The sequence below is a fragment of the Coffea arabica genome, chromosome 5c (genome assembly GCF_036785885.1).
Source record: "Coffea arabica cultivar ET-39 chromosome 5c, Coffea Arabica ET-39 HiFi, whole genome shotgun sequence".
NCBI lineage: Eukaryota > Viridiplantae > Streptophyta > Magnoliopsida > Gentianales > Rubiaceae > Coffea > Coffea arabica.
The window spans coordinates 3586807-3602821 of record NC_092319.1 but is presented as its reverse complement, the minus strand read 5'-3'; the positions used below and the strand labels follow the sequence as shown (position 1 = coordinate 3602821).

General features: G+C 38.1%; 1 protein-coding gene across 1 annotated transcript; it reads left to right on the top strand.

Moving 5' to 3' along the window:
- The first annotated feature begins 1621 nt into the window (after window positions 1-1621).
- LOC113689054 (diaboline synthase) lies at window positions 1622-2953 on the top strand. The gene has a single exon (XM_027206889.2). The coding sequence runs from the start codon at window positions 1622-1624 to the stop codon at window positions 2951-2953; it is 1332 nt and encodes a 443-aa protein (XP_027062690.2).
- Window positions 2954-16015: the final 13062 nt, after the last annotated feature.

The following is a 16015-nucleotide window of genomic DNA, read 5'->3' as shown; positions in this document are numbered from 1 at the left end:
AATTACGCTATAGTCGATCCTTTCTGCACAATGATTGTTGTGTTTTTTTTTTTTTTTTTTTCCTGACGGAATGAATGTCCGGGTCAATCCTTACGGGATCCGACTAATCCCACTCCGACCCGGGAGGAGAGGCTTCTTCCCCCGAACACGGTAATCACTGGGACTCGATCCTTGGTGGGAGAGCTGGACAACGACTTTCAAGAGACTGTCGTGACCAAACGAGCTGCCCAGGAGGGGCGATTGTTGTGGATAACTTCTTGTTTATTTTGGTAATACATTTGATATCAATAGCAAGTTAGTAAGCAACTTGATTACAACAATTTTTTTTTATTAAAAAAAACAGTACTTTTATATGGAGAAAGGAAATCTGCTTCGCTTTTTTTTTTTTAGGGAATTTTGATCGTTACTTCTTATGAAAAATTCTATTCCTACTACAATATATTTGGAGCAACAGCCAATATGATATAAAATCTGATATTAAATTGATCACAAATGTACAAAATTGATAGGAATTTTAGAACAATACCAAAAAGACTCCCACTACTAAAGTTTATACTAATAAGTTTGCCCCATATAACTCTCTACATCCTCAACGAATATAGCAATGATCTTAATCATGTGTAGGCCTCATATACATACGATTGGCGGTCAGGTTTTTGCCCTCCTACATTTTACTAAACTACCCCATCTGGGATTAACCAAAAAAGAGAAAAAAAAAAATCATATATGTGCTGGGTCCAAACTAGGGCTGCAAACGAATCGAGCCGCTCGCGAGGGGCTCGAGTCAAACTCGAGCTCGAACTCAAGCTCAGAATATTAAGCCCGGCTCGCGAGCTTGAGTATATATATATATAGATATATTATTTTTATTTAATAATAAAATTACGTATATTATATATATATATTTTTTATTTTCATAGTAAAATTACTTATATATCCTTAATATTTTATTATTTATTAAGAAAAAAATATTATTTTATTTACTTTTTTAAAAATAAAATAATTATTTTTTATTTTTTTCGAGCTCGAGCTCGACTCGACTTGATTCGAGTCGAGCTCGAGCTTGAAAATTGTTGGCTCGTCGAGCTCGAGCTCGAGCTCGAGCTTGGTAAAATTTAGTCGAGACTCGGCTCGATTAGCTCAAAACTCGATTCGGCTCGACTCGTTTGCAGCCCTAGTCCAAACGGAGATAGAGAAAGTTATTTTAAAAAGATTCTTTTTTTTTTTAGCACCGGATGGGTAAGGTTTAAAAAATTCTGAAATTTTTTTGTATCTTTCTTGGTACTAGTTTGTCCAACAGTCCAATTCAAGTGATAAATAATTTTGATAATAATTAGGTTAGTTTTGATAAATAATCATTTCCTATTCAAGTAATGATGAATTTTGTATTTTAGTGACTGTAAAACAATTGTACCATAGGGAGAGACTTTAAAAGAAATTGGTATTTCGGAAGACAGTGTACTAAGAGATGTGTAACTTTTCCAAGTACAGGTATTTTAGGTTAATACCTAAAACACAATGCCATTGTTCACCACACTATAAAAGGGTAATAGGTTAGCAAAGCCAGCACAAGCTTATTGATAAGACATATAGGCCTACATTCAAGCAAATATTCATCAGGATGGATGCCTCGCTGCAGTTTGAGATAATTTCTGAAACAGTCATCAAGCCTTCCTCACCCACTCCTCCTCCTTTGAGATACCACAAGCTCTCATCGGTAGATCAAGCAATGCCACCAAACTATCGGATCCGGTTGGCTTTCTTCTATGCTAATATTAAGGGAACTCGTTGGCTTGCCAATGAAATATCACAACTGCTTAAAAGTTCTCTCTCAAAAGCTCTTGCCCAGTATTACCCTTTCGCCGGAAGGCTGATGAAAAACGGCTATATGATTGATTGCAACGACATGGGCGCTCAATTTACTGAAGGCCGAATTAATTCTCGAGTGGCTGAGATTCGCAAGCAATTAAGTTCAAGTTCTGAAAAAGTGCAAGATCTTATCTTTGCTAGATCTCTATTCTCCGGGCCAGCCTCAGCTAATCATCGTAGTCTAGTATTTGTTCAGCTCAGTTCTTTCAACTGTGGAGGCATAGTATTGAGTGTGTCTATAAATCACAGGATTGCTGATGCATCCAGCGTATCAACTTTCATGAATGATTGGGCAGCAATAGCTCGTCAAACGAGTGACATCCCATCTCCTCATCTTCACGGAGCTTCTCTATTCCCCCTTGTTGACGGTCAGCAATATCGACACCCATTTCCTCCTAAGCCGGATCAAGGGAAGTACGCGAAAAGGATATTGGCGTTCCATGCTTCTAAAATTGGAGAACTCAAGGCTGCTGCTCTTAACTCAGGAGTAGAAAACCCTACTCGGTTTGAAGTTGTGTCAGCCCTACTTTACAGTTGTTTTATGTCTGCAGCATCAAAGGCAAACTCGGGATCACACATCCGCCCATCAATCTTCTTTAATGCTGTGAATTTTCGACAAATAATTGTCCCTCCACTTCCACAAAATTCAGTTGGGAATTTTGCCACCTATTTCCTGACATCAGTTGACAACAATGCTGAAGTTAAATTACCAGAGTTAGTTAATAAACTGAGGGAAGGCAAAACAAAATTGCGCAAGGAGTGCACAGAAAACATCAATGCCATTCCTAGTAAGCTAAAAGCATCCCATTCAGCATCGCCGACAGCAGCAATTGAAACAATCAACTCTGACTGCTACGGGTGCTCAAGCTGGTGTAGGTTTCCATTTTATGGTGTTGATTTTGGCTGGGGAACACCTTCGCTGGTATACCCAGCAATCATTCCAGAGCAAAATGCCAACATTTTGGTATTGATAGACATGGAAGATGGTAATGGAATATATGCACATCTTATCCTAAAAGAGTTGGACATGTCACTATTGGAAGAAAATGAGGTGCTGCTTGCTTATGCCTCTTTGGATGCTTAAACATGTCCAAGCATTACAACAGGAAAATGAAATACTTATAACTATGATAAGCATTCATATATTATGCATCAGCATCACAATCTGGTAATCCTGAGTTGCTGCCGTGCATACTCAGAGCTTCGAAACTCCTCAAGGGTGAATTGAGTTATTTCTCTTTATGTTGTCGACATATCTACAGTTACGTTACATACATATTGCTCCATGTCTGCTCAGTCGAGCTATTTGAACCTTTGAAATAAAAAAAAAAAAAAACTATCAAATTTGTGGCAAAGTTCATGTTGTTTTACTTGAATAGCATAAATAAAATTAGATGATCCTACATTGGATTTGATACCAATATTATTATTTTCAAGTATGATGTCTTTCCTTACTTAGATGCAAGTACTTTAAGCCATTCTGCTACGACTTCAAGTTTGTTTGTTATTTTTCTCTGCCGTTTGTTGCAAGTTTAGAGTACATACCCGCACTTTTGAAAGGAACAGAATTCAATGGCTCGGCATTGCAGGTTTTGAATTTTGAAATTTATATGTCGAAATAGAATTCAATGGGTCTGAAGCACTATAGTTTGGTTATGTGTTAATTTTACCTTAGGGTGTACCTAATTAATTAATTCGACACTTTACAAAATAATGTAGTGGGAAATGAGGGCACTAAAGATTAGGAAATAAATTACCTGTAAGATATTTTATAACTACCATCATCATTGAATGTATGACAATTTATTTGAATTTAAATTTAAAATTCAAATTCTGCGCATGTCTTATACATTCAATCATAATGGTGTATACACTACCAACACATATATATATATATTCAATAAACTTTTTTATTTTTCTTTAAATATCTATTAAATTCTTTTTTATCCATGATCACTCCCCTGACCAGCTAGAGGGGAAGGGCTTTGACCCCACTCTCTAGCCCACCATCCCAAGAGCTTGTGTTTAATATCTTTTAATTTCTGCAGCAATTTTTTTGTAAATTATGAGGGTATTGTCATTTTAATCTCAAAGTTGAATCAAGAGTAAAGTATGCTAGAGATCACAAAACTATTTCAAAATATCATATAACCCATTAAAATAACAATGTTTTTGAAGTGCAATTTCGATATAACTTGAAGTTTCAATTTGAGATGAGAATGTCATTGATATATTCCTTCTGTCCCATAAAATTTGTCATATTTGTCACTTTTTCTTATCCCAAATTAATTGTCATGTTAGATAAGTTAATCCATGTTTTTCAATAAAATTTTATCTCTACCTTTCATTTGATCCACCGCTTATTCTTTACAATTATCAATACAACAAAAAAAAGATGACTCGCCATTTAGGATAAAAAAGGAAAGTAAAAATTCTCTTTCCTACTAATATCGCTATACATAAATTGCACGTTGTGTCAAAAGTGACAAATTTTATGGGACGGAGGGAGTATATATATATATATATATATATATATATATATATATATATATATATAGTCTGCAATTTCTAAAATTTTGAAGGTTTTCCTTTTAATTTAATGTGGGCCTTTTCGTTTTAGGCAAATTAAAATTTTGGTCATCTAAAAAACAAAGAACAAGGAAAGAAGAGTTTGGCCTTTTTTTTCTATTTTTCTATTTTTGTTCCTAAGCCCAATCCAATTTAATTTGTTATAAAGGAAAGGGCACGTCCATGAGAAAAAGAAAATCAAATTCACCAACATAAAAAAAAAAGAAAAAGAAAAAGGATAAAAATAGTAAAGGATTGGCGTGTGCTTGGTTTCTTCGTTCTGATAAAAATAATGATAGGATTCTTAGTGATTTCATTTTTGGACAGTTCTAATTGTTCACAAATAAATTGGTGTAGCAGGGAGAATTCTAAGAGACCTCCCTGACCATTGGACCAACCCGAGTGGTTTGGTATATATGTATTTTGGTATGGTTGCAATCATCTGAATATACAAGTTTGGTAGTTAATTGTTATAGGTCCTCTTGTCTCTGTTTTTTGGACTGAAACTTGTTCAGCATGACCGTATCTCTACCTTGGTTCTATTTTGAAGATAGAACTTGATAATAGGAGGTCAGTCCTACTTCTTTTAGAGTGGTACTGAAGTGGGGTTCTTGTTTTCTGTCATAATCATGGCAAGGATTTAGAGGAATTGGAATCTTGATAAAAATCTGTAATTTGGGTTTTGGGGTTTGTAACTAAATGTATTGTTTCAGAACCATTGCTCCAAAAGGATGATGGGGCTCTCATTTCAGTATTTTAAACCATATGAGAAAGAAGAAGAAGAAGAATCACCGGCGAATAACTTTGTTTTGATAACTATAGGTAGGTTATCCAGTTTTACCTTGCCACCCTGAATCCATAAGGAGAGGTCTTGGAATATATGCACATTTGGCCTCCTTGGATACTTGAAGCTTACATGCCGTAACTCAATTTCTCCCTTCACACTCTCTAAGGTCATGCCAGACTCATCATTTGCATCCATTTTCGATATCCTGTCTAGTATGGCAAATATTGAAGCCGCAGCACCCTTGGCTTTGCTTGAATCTGTTGGAATTGAATTAGATTAACTGCTATAGTGGCTGCCAATATCAGAGCAAAGAAAACCTGCAAGATAAATAATAGTTTCTGAGGCCCATAAATCAATATCAAACAAAACATTTCCTTAGGATTACTTGCTGAATTTTTCCTACGAGGACGTGTTTTCTGTACTTACTCGGAGAATGTCATTTTGCCATCCTTTACGAGATGGGCTTCAACGTAAAAACCAGTGGCATTAAACACAAAAGAATAATGCTAATGATGAACCCAAACCAATTCCGCTAACCAACCCTTGCCTAATTCCTACCCTCATCCGGCCTTCACACTTCTTCTCATATATATCTGTCACCTTCTCTTCAGCACGAAATGAAGCAACTGTTCTTGTACTCCTAACTGCATCACTAGCAACTTGACTTGCTTCCTCTTACATAATCTGCAAAAATTTTAAAGTTCACATAATTGAGTGATTTTCCAATGCTTACCAGAATTTTTTTATTTTTTTTTTGGGAAAACAAGTTTAAGGTTATTTTTTGGAAGGATAATTCATTGAATTCCTCTATATCAAGCAGATATCAACTAATAGTATCGTTTTCAAAACACTAACCTTTGCATCTGCACTAAACCCTTTCATGAACTTGGTTTGTATATATCCATTCAATCCTATCAGTGGTATCATCATAGCAAGAATAATAAGTGCCAGTTGCCAACTTGCACGAAAAGCAATAATCAAACCTGCAACTGCTGCTGAAGTGGATTGAACGAGCAGTACAAGCATGGTTCAAAGTCGCGGTCGCGGTTGCGGTTGCGGTTGCGGTTGCGGCCTGGACCGTTCTACATTGGTTTCGGCATATCGATCGCGGTCTAGGCGAGACGCGAATTTTTTAAATATTTAATATTCTAAAAATTGTAAAAAATATGATAAACAAAAATAATTAAAAAATTAGTAAAAAAAATAAAAGTTTGAGTTGACACGGGATGACTCGAAATGATTCGATGTGACTCGACCGTTTTAACCTTTCACGGTGACGTCTCGGCGAGTTGAGTATCTCGGTATTGTTTTGTCACGGTATTGTATTGACGAGGATCGAGACGATGACGACTCAGCCGAGTCTTCGAACCATAAGTACAAGTGCATCTCCAACTAATGCAGGCAAAGTAGCCGCATCAGCAGAGAGCTTTGCACCAGTAGCTCCACTTGACTTCTCAGACTCATCAAATCAACCAACCTCCATATGAACCACCTTTCGGAAGCACATCAATCTAATCAGTCTGATCCATTTACCCCCAGCCACTCCAAAAAAGTATGTCCTTACGGGATATGCTAGTAATGATACCACTCCAAGAGCCACAAATATTAGTGCCCAAAATTGTGAATCCTTCTTTAGTTCCGAGGTGGCTGATAAAATGTTTTGATCATGTGCGTTGAATAATGTGTTAAATGAATTAGCTTGATTAATTACTTAGTAAATGAGATAGTTGGAATGTTCTCTGTGTATCTAGAATGTTGGAATGCTCTCTAGATAATTTAAAGGGGTAATATCAGAAACCTCCCCTGAGGTTTCTTCAAATATCACTTAGCTCCCCTCACATTTTAGAAATCTATCTTACCACCCTTTGAATTGACATTTTCTTAACAATGTCAGCCCCTGGTGTCTAAAGTAACATTAGAATATTAGTTTTGGAGGAGGGAGAGTATTTTAATTCCCTTCATACCCTTAGTTTGACTGAATCCTGTGATTAAGAAAGTTGCAGTAGGTGGAATGTGAATTGGAGATAAATTTTCTGGTATGAGCACTGTTGCATGCCGTTGGACATGCAACGGCTAATTTGACTTTGCTTCCAGTGGTATTAAAAGGTGACGGAACCACATGAAGTAGCTGTAAAACTTAAAGAGGAAAGCAAGCAAAGAAATGGCTAGTTCATCCTTCCAAGGTCAGTCTTACAATTCACCTTCATCACTAAGCATGAAGAACCGGTATTGCAAATGCAACCGGAAGGCTACATTACGAATCTCAGAGAGTGAAAGAAATCCGGATAAGCTATATTTTAGTTGTTCAAAGTGCAACTACTTCCAGTGGTATGAAGGAAATGAAGGTGAAGAGTTGCAGAGGCAAAGAAATGAAGGTGAAGAAGTGCAGCGTACAAGAAATGGTGCTGATTCTGCAGTGCTTCCATTGAGGAAAACAAATCAGGAATGTAACTTTGTGCCTCAACAGAATGCATGCATCACTTTCTTGTTCGTCATCAATCTTGTACTCTTAGCAATTTATCTTTTCATTCAAATTGTTAAAGCAATCACAGTTTCTTGTTCCAGTAATAGTAGATGTGTTCCAAGCTGTTTGGCCCTTACTGGTCATGCATGAAAGAACCAGAAGGCATGTGTAACTTGGACATGGTGTTAAGCTATGTGAAAAAGAGTTGAAGGAATGTTTTACTTCATACGTATGCCCCCATATTTGTTGCCTATCAGTGTTATACCAAAGTTAAGCTAGACAGAAAATGCATTAAGCTATCAGGTGTAGTTCCTTAGGTACAACAATACTCCCCAACTAAGTTCATTGGAAAACAACAGTACTAGTTTCACACATAATCCTAAGGAATCAGAGTCATAAAGTTAAATGAAAAAACACAACATGACATCTTTGCAAGAGCATGGGACTGGGAAGCAACAGAGCATACTTAGCAAGAGTAAATTGCAATTCCCAAACATAAGTACCAAAACATCAGTCTTTGAAGTTGTTCACTAGGACTGGGAATGCAATTAACCACTTGGCATACGTTACATATACAACTAAACAAAAATATGTAGCAATCAACAAGAATCTCATTTGCAACATCATCTAAGAACATCATTCTAGATGATGAGGATTGCTACGTATACAAATGTACCAGATTAGCTTCCCAAAGCAAAACTCATAATACTAGCACTAACTAGAACCTCATACTGGTGATGCTATTGTCAATGTGAGATCCCATACCAGCAGAAGTGGATATTGAAGATGCAGTGACTGCTGGAGTTTGTTCTGAGCCAATAGCAATGGAAGGTCTGGCTCTCTTATTGTTGTTAGCAACAGTAGTCCTCTCAGTTCCTGCATTTAGCCCTCCTCTCTGAAGCCATGCAACAAATCTTATTAAACTAATGGTTGGTCGACAGTTAGAATAGTTAGCGGGCATAATGATTAACTATACCTTTCTGGTATTAGTACTAGTGCAGGCAGAATGATTAAGTTGAACATGAGCTCCAGCAACACGATTTTGAGTGCTTCCATTACTGCCTTGACTTGATACAATGACTAGGACATTTCCTTGTGCATGTTCCTGACAAATCAGATCACAAAGCTAAGCTCATTTGAACAGAATTAATACACAATCAGATACTATAATTTGACATTGCTTCAATTACCCATAGAACAGATCCTGCTAATCCAGTATTAGCAATGCCTCTTCCTGGTTTTCCTCTTCGACTTGCTGCCTGATTTGTAGAAGTACTGCTCCCTCTTTTTTCAGCAACAGGAGCTCCTTGACAAGTTCTCCTATTATGTCCAAATCTGCCACACTTTGAGCACCTGAAACTGATTGATCTCTTGTGTTGAGGTGCAGGAGCTCCTTCATCAGCTGTTCTTCTCCTATTTCTTCTTGGTCTACCAGCTCTTCTTCTAAGTGGTGGTGGCAAAACTACTACTGGTGTCACATCTTCCATTGGAGGCCACCTATTCATATGTGGAATTGGATTGATCATGAATGCATACGTTTTCAAGTATTGATCAATGGAAAAGGCTGCATCACAGTAGCTTTCCAGTTTCTCCCTTCTATAAAGAGCTCCTAGTGCAGCATGCTTACAAGGAATGCCTGTCAACTGGAAAGCCCCGCATTCACATGTCCTGTCAGTCAACTTGACTATATAGGACTTATGTCTGCTACTTCAAATGTGTTGTCACTTGCCATTATCAGTGAACACCTTCTTGATTCAGCTGCAATATCCTTCAGCTTGCCAATCACATGTGGAGTAACACTAGATGTCCATGTGCAGCCTTTTTGATACATCTTATGCAGTTTTTTCATGAATTTTTGCCTCAGTCCTTCAGCCAGAGCAAGTATATTCTTTCTTCTCAATTCTCCAACCCATGCATTAAAAGATTCTGTGAAATTATTGGTGACATGATCACACTTAATTTCAACAGAAAATGCATGCCTTGCCCAATTACACTTAGGAATGTTTGCTAAGTATCTCCAAGCATCTCTATTAATATTTTTTATTCTTTCCATAGCCTCATTGTGTCCTATCAAATCATAACTTTTAGCTGCTTGCCAAAAATATCTCCTCAGCAGCAATCCTGGAAATTTGACTTTGAAGTTGCAGTAGATGTGCCAACAGCAATATCGTGCAGCAGCTTCAGGCACTTGTTCCTCATAAGCAAGGTTGAGTCCCTAAAAAATATAAGTACAAGGTCATCAGTCCCTATACAGAAGTTTCAGTAGCTCTTTCCTTCAGGCACTTGATTCAGCCACTATAATAGTCATGGAGGAAATCTGAAACATGCTTAATCACAGAAATGAAGAAACATACCTTCTGTCTATCACTCATGAAGGTGAGTGGAATATTGGCTGGAAATGGTCCAAAGAATTCCTGGAAATAGTAAAAAAACCAACTCCAGGCTTCCTTGTTTTCACACTCTACCACAGCAAAAGCTAATGGAAACAAACTATTGTTCCCATCAAGAGCAACTGCAGTCAACAGAATGCCCCCAAATGCACCTTTCAAATGGCAGCCATCAAAGCCAATAAATGGCCTGCAACCTGCCAGGAAACCATCTCTTTGTGCCTTGAAAGAGATAAACAATCTCAGAAATTTAGGCTCTACTAGAACGTTTGGCCTATCATAGTGAATTTTCATGATGCTTCCTGGGTTGTGCATCCTCAACAGTTCAGCATATTTTGGTAATTTTCCATAGGCCTCACTGTGTGATCCTTCTATCTGTTCTAAGGCTTTTTTTTTTGCCCTGTAAATTTGCATTCTACTTGGCAAGACTCCATGCTTCTGCATTTCAGCCTTTACTCCCTTGCTTGTCAATTCCGGGTGATCTCTTATAACAGAAATTAACTTCTTTGCAATCCAATCTGATGTAGCTTCTGAATTTTTCCTATTCATGACACACGTATGCTCAGGTGTATATGTCTTAACCATGAATGTGGTTGTATCACCAACCGGGGATGCATGAATCCTCCAGTTACACCCCTCAGCACCACATTTGGCAGTGCACCTATTTTTTTCATTTTTCAACTATTAACCAAAATTACCCAACGAAGGGCTCGCGTCTTTTTTATTCCTAAAATGCCCCTGAACTACGGACAGCTACTGAACCTCCTTTTCTGTCAAATTGGCTCTTGTTATGGTATTTTCGATCTACTCCCTGGAATAAATACAAATTATGAAAAGTGAACAGAATCCAATAATTAATCCACATCAAGTCAGGTAATAGGGGAAATTAATAATAAAATAAATGATAAAATTACAACCTATCAATTCCCCCCACACCTAAATCATGTTTGTCCTCAAGCATAAGAACAGTAAACAAACACCAATATTTGACAATGGCTATCGCTCTATCCAACAAATTGCCAAGATACCAAGAAAAATAATAATCAAGCATCAATGGTCAAGTCCAAGAAACATCACTCCGGTTGGCTTCTAAACCACAAACTTCTCTAATTTCAGGTTAACTAATCTAAGAAAAAGGAATGACACACAACATTTATCAGCAAATGGTCCAACTATTAACCAAAATCTCAACATTAAATCCATAAATCGGCAAGCTGACTGTTATTATACACTAACACAACTTTCATTTTTTTTATCACATTTTTTTACTTTTGCTTTTTTTTTGATTTTTTTTTGATTTTTTTTTACTTTTCTTAATAGTAACAAAAGACTTAGTCTCTGGCCATTGAAGCCTTTTGACGTGAACTCCAACATTGGCTAGATGAAGGAGCCCGATTACTCAGCTTCTATCGCCACGTGACCACGTACTCATAGCAATTACTACTTTTTGACGCGAGAATCAACACTTTTAGGTGCAGATCCCCGGTTACTCAGTAGTAACTAATAGCGGAGTACAGTCAAGTTATGCATAGCTAAAAATCACAAAAAACTCAATATAGCACAAGAACCAAAGAAAACTTGCATCAGCTAGCCTCATTTTCAAACTTGGAGAACTAAAGTTAATAACCGGACCACTTCACATGAAAAATGCTAACAATCATTCCCTATGCCTGGGAAAGTTAACCAAAAATTATAAGAGTAAAACAATCATCGATATTCACCAAAGAGATGTTTTTGGATTCAACCACATTAATTTGATACCCTTTTATTATTAAAATTAGCAATAGTAGAAATAAAGGCAATAATCCAACATCAAACCTTGGCATGCACTTACGAGCCAATCACTAAAAAGAAAAAAAGAAAAAAAATGAACGAGAGGTGGACAAATAACAAACTAAAAATAATGAACTAGTATAGCTGTCCCCCCCACACCTAGATCCTACATTGTCCTCAATGGAGGAAATAAAGCAATTAAAGTGAAAAGGACAACGAAACTTCCCTCTAGAGTAGCTAAGGGGTCGGCGGGAATGGCGGAGGGTAATCGATGTGGTGAGACATCAATTCAACCAGCAAATGCAAAACTCTGCCCACCCAAAATCTCAACAAAGTCTCCAATAATGTGCTAAATCCAGCAATATCAGTTCAGGACTTCAGTAATAGCAGCGCAGTCACAAGCCCTTGGTAGTCAATCAGATCTCTAACCAAATAGAGTTAACAAGTACTCGCACCCTTACCATTGGTGCAAATCGCAATTCAAAATCAATGAGAGTTCTATAGCAGAGCAGATCAGTAGTAAAGCAATAGCCCCAAGTATTAATCTAGTCACAAGAAAGATTCTAAACCTCTAAAGAAGAGCAACAGGCGACTAGAATTCTAATGAATAGAGCAAGTAGAGGAACCGTAGGTGGAAACCCAGTCCACCGAAGTCAATAAACAAACCCAGGAAACAAATAAGTCTGCAAATGAGTCAACAAATTGCACAAATGATCAGACCAAAATCACAGACACTGCTCCTCCAAATCAGCAATATAAACCAACATCCAAAATGTCCTCAAAAACTCGATTAAAAACTACTAATGCCAACAAGGAATGCAGTTGCCGAATTAAATCAACCGAAATTTCAACAAGCACAACACTGGCCGAGATTCTTCCCAAAATATCACAGACAATTGTTAAAATTCCAGCCCACCCAAGAACTTCAACAATTGCACCCAACTGGAGGAAGCAATGTAAATAGCATAGAAACTTCCCAATTTAACAACCAAGTGCAATATTTCAGCTTACCCAAAATTTTAACAAATGGCTCCAGTTGGCCAGTCAAAATCTTAATTCAAAATCAGCAATTTCAATGAAAACGGCTTAGATATTGGACACTACAAACGCAGCCAACCAGATAGAGGTACCAAATTAAGGTCTAGTTATTCCACCAGTACCACAGGTATAGCAAAATAGCACAATAATACGAAGGAAAATAGCACAATTGCTAGCACTGGTGCACCGCACAGTTAAGGCAAACAACCCAATTGCCACTCCAATCTACTGACAAACCCCCAAGTGAATCCAATACATACCAACAATTGGGAATTTAGTAGCAAATACCTCTCCCAGTGACCGAATGAAGAAATCAAAGCGGTAGTGTCAAGGAGGACAGCAGCGGTCAATGAGGACAGCGGTTGTCAATGATGGAGCAGGAGCAAGCGGTGTAGCGGAGCGGGTTGAGGTCCTCTGCTTGGGCGCAAGACGCGGCAGACTAGACCAGGGCTGCGAGGGAGATGCGTAGAGTAGTGGCTGAGAAGCTGGTTGGCGCGCGGAGGAGCTATGGGCGACGTGCGCAGGAGAGGCAGGCGTCAGCTGTGGGCTTCTGGCGGCGAAGCAGATCTGGCGGTGGACAGCAGCGGAGAGAGAAAGGGAGAGAGAGATGCGGGCTGCTGTGGATCCCAGGTGGCAGTCAACGGCGGCCGTGGCCGTCGCGTGGAGTCGCAGGCGGCCGCGTGTCACCCATCGCGGGAGTGGACGGCGGCGGACAGAGCAAAGAGGCGGCGGGCCGGCGCGAGGACTTTGGGGCGCGGCCAAGGAGGAACGGCGGCGCGCGGTCTGGTCGAGAAAGAGGGTGGCGCGCGGTGGAGTTGGAGATGGCGGTGGGCACAGGCGGCGGACAGAGCAAAACAGAGGAGAAGAAAGAAAGAAAAGAGAAAGAAAGAAAAAGAAAGAAAGAAAAAGAAAGAAAAAGAAAGGAAAGAAAGAAAAGAAAAGAAGGAAAAGAAAAACTGTTTTTTTTTATATTTTTTTAAATGTCTTTAGGCTCCTTTGAAGCCATGGAAAAAAAAAACGAAATATTCCCTCTTTGAATTTCTGGGAACTAAACTACGGTGATAAAATTTTTTTTTATTTAATTTTTTAAACTTCATTCTTTTTTTTTTTTTAAATAGCTCCGGTTAAAAGGAAATTTTCTCTCCCTTTTTTTTTTCCTTACCTTTCCCGCGAACGTGACGCGGGCGCGCCATAAGAGCTAGAGAGCTCTCCGACCGTGAGCTTCCTGGGTGTCATGACGCGGGCGCGGCGAATCAGATAGACACCTACAACTCACCAAAAATGAAAATTTCAAATCCGAAACCAGTCAAACTCAAGGAAAACATATTTAAACTATCACACGAAATCAAAACAAATAATTAAAAGAAACAATTGGGTTGCCTCCCAATGAGCGCCTTTCTTTAATGTCTTTGGCTAGACATGTCATATTTGCTCAGGGAGGATAAAATCTTGTGGCTCGTCTTAATGCTTCATCCTCTACATAGTCCTGATAGCCCTCGTAAATAGAGTAATCCTTGAGCACACGAGTTACGGGCTTCCATGGACTAGTAAATGGCGCTAAACAAGTTGACAATGATCTGCATTATCCACTCACTCCTCCATCACTTGCATTTATTGGTTCAATATATCTTGACATCGTCACTCTTAATTTATTCCTGTCATGAAATTTCAAATTTTCTGGTATAATAAAATCATTTTCAGTAATAGGAATTGAAGAATAGGAGTCAGGAAAGTATTGATTAAGGGGTGGAGAAGATGTCACCGCATTTGGAGATTGTTCACTGGATTCATTCACTTGAATGGGTTGCGGTTGGAGTTCCATTTCTTCCTTTTCGGCTTCTTTTTCAACTGCATCTGTAGCTTTCTCATTTTGACCCTCTTGCATCTCCTCATCACTACTCAAGCAAATTGCACTCTCATTTTCTTCTAGATCAACAATGGTTTTCGAGGGCAATTCTTCCATTTGAGAAGCCAATCGATTTATTCTGGATGTCAATAGACATAGTTGATCTGCCAGATAATTCATTGCATCCTTCATCATCTCATTCCTCATTTGTGTCTCCTGTTGGAATTGGTATGTATTAATAAATAATTCACCCAATTCCTGAAAAGACATACCTGACATGGACGATGGTTGTTGAGACTCTTGCTGTTGAAAATCCATTGACCCGGTCGCATAATCAAAATTGGAATTATCCCACCATCCTTGATCATACCCGTTTGAATAAGGGTCATACTGCGTTTGATATTGGGGTGAAAAATCTCCAAAAGTATCAATTGGAGCACTTAGATTATCTTGAAATGCGGGGCATGTGTCAGTTGAATAATCTGAATCAAAATAAGTTTCACAATTTGCAACAGCCCATTGATCATTAGGAAAAACATGAGTCTCATAACCCCATTCAGGAATAAAGTCCAGTCTATCATCAAAATATGGAATGTTAGCAGCCATAAAAAAAATAAAAAATAAATAAGAGAAAAATAAATTAAAAATGAAAACAAGGTGAACTCAAAAAGAAACAAATTAATCTGACACCAGTCCCCGGCAACGGCGCCAAAAATTGACAGGTTGTCGAAACCTGTGCAATAATAAAACCTGCTCAAACTAAAATTAATTTCTGTAGATAGTGGTAAGCAGGGTCGAATCCACAGGGACTGGGAGTAATTGTTCCTTTTCAAATTCACAGTGACAAAGGGGGTGTTTTTATCTTAGGGGTAACAATTTAAGCAATCCAACTAAAAGTAAAATAATAAAAATAAAATAGCCAACTAGAAATTAAATAACAATTTACTAAAATCAAAGAATCTAGCCAAGGAATAACTTCAGCAATGGTTCACCTAATTGATCATCGATAAGCAAAGGCAATTCCAATTATTTACTAATAAATAGGTTATAACTGCCAAACAATCGATGACAATCAACCCCTCCTTACTGTGTCGATGATTAAGGTACGTCCATTAATCACTGCTCTAATTGAGAAATAATCCTAGGTATGCCCATAGAATTTAATTCTCCAATTGCCTTACGTATTAGAGGAGCCCTATTCTAATCAAATAACGCACTACCAGGATTATTTTAGATTAGCTCGCGTATTCCCCTGACACAAGTCTAATTATGCCAGTTGTCAC

Coding starts and splice junctions, on each gene's coding strand:
- LOC113689054 (XM_027206889.2), top strand. CDS start 1,622: ATGGATGCCTCGCTGCAGTTTGAGATAATTTCTGAAACAGTCATCAAG.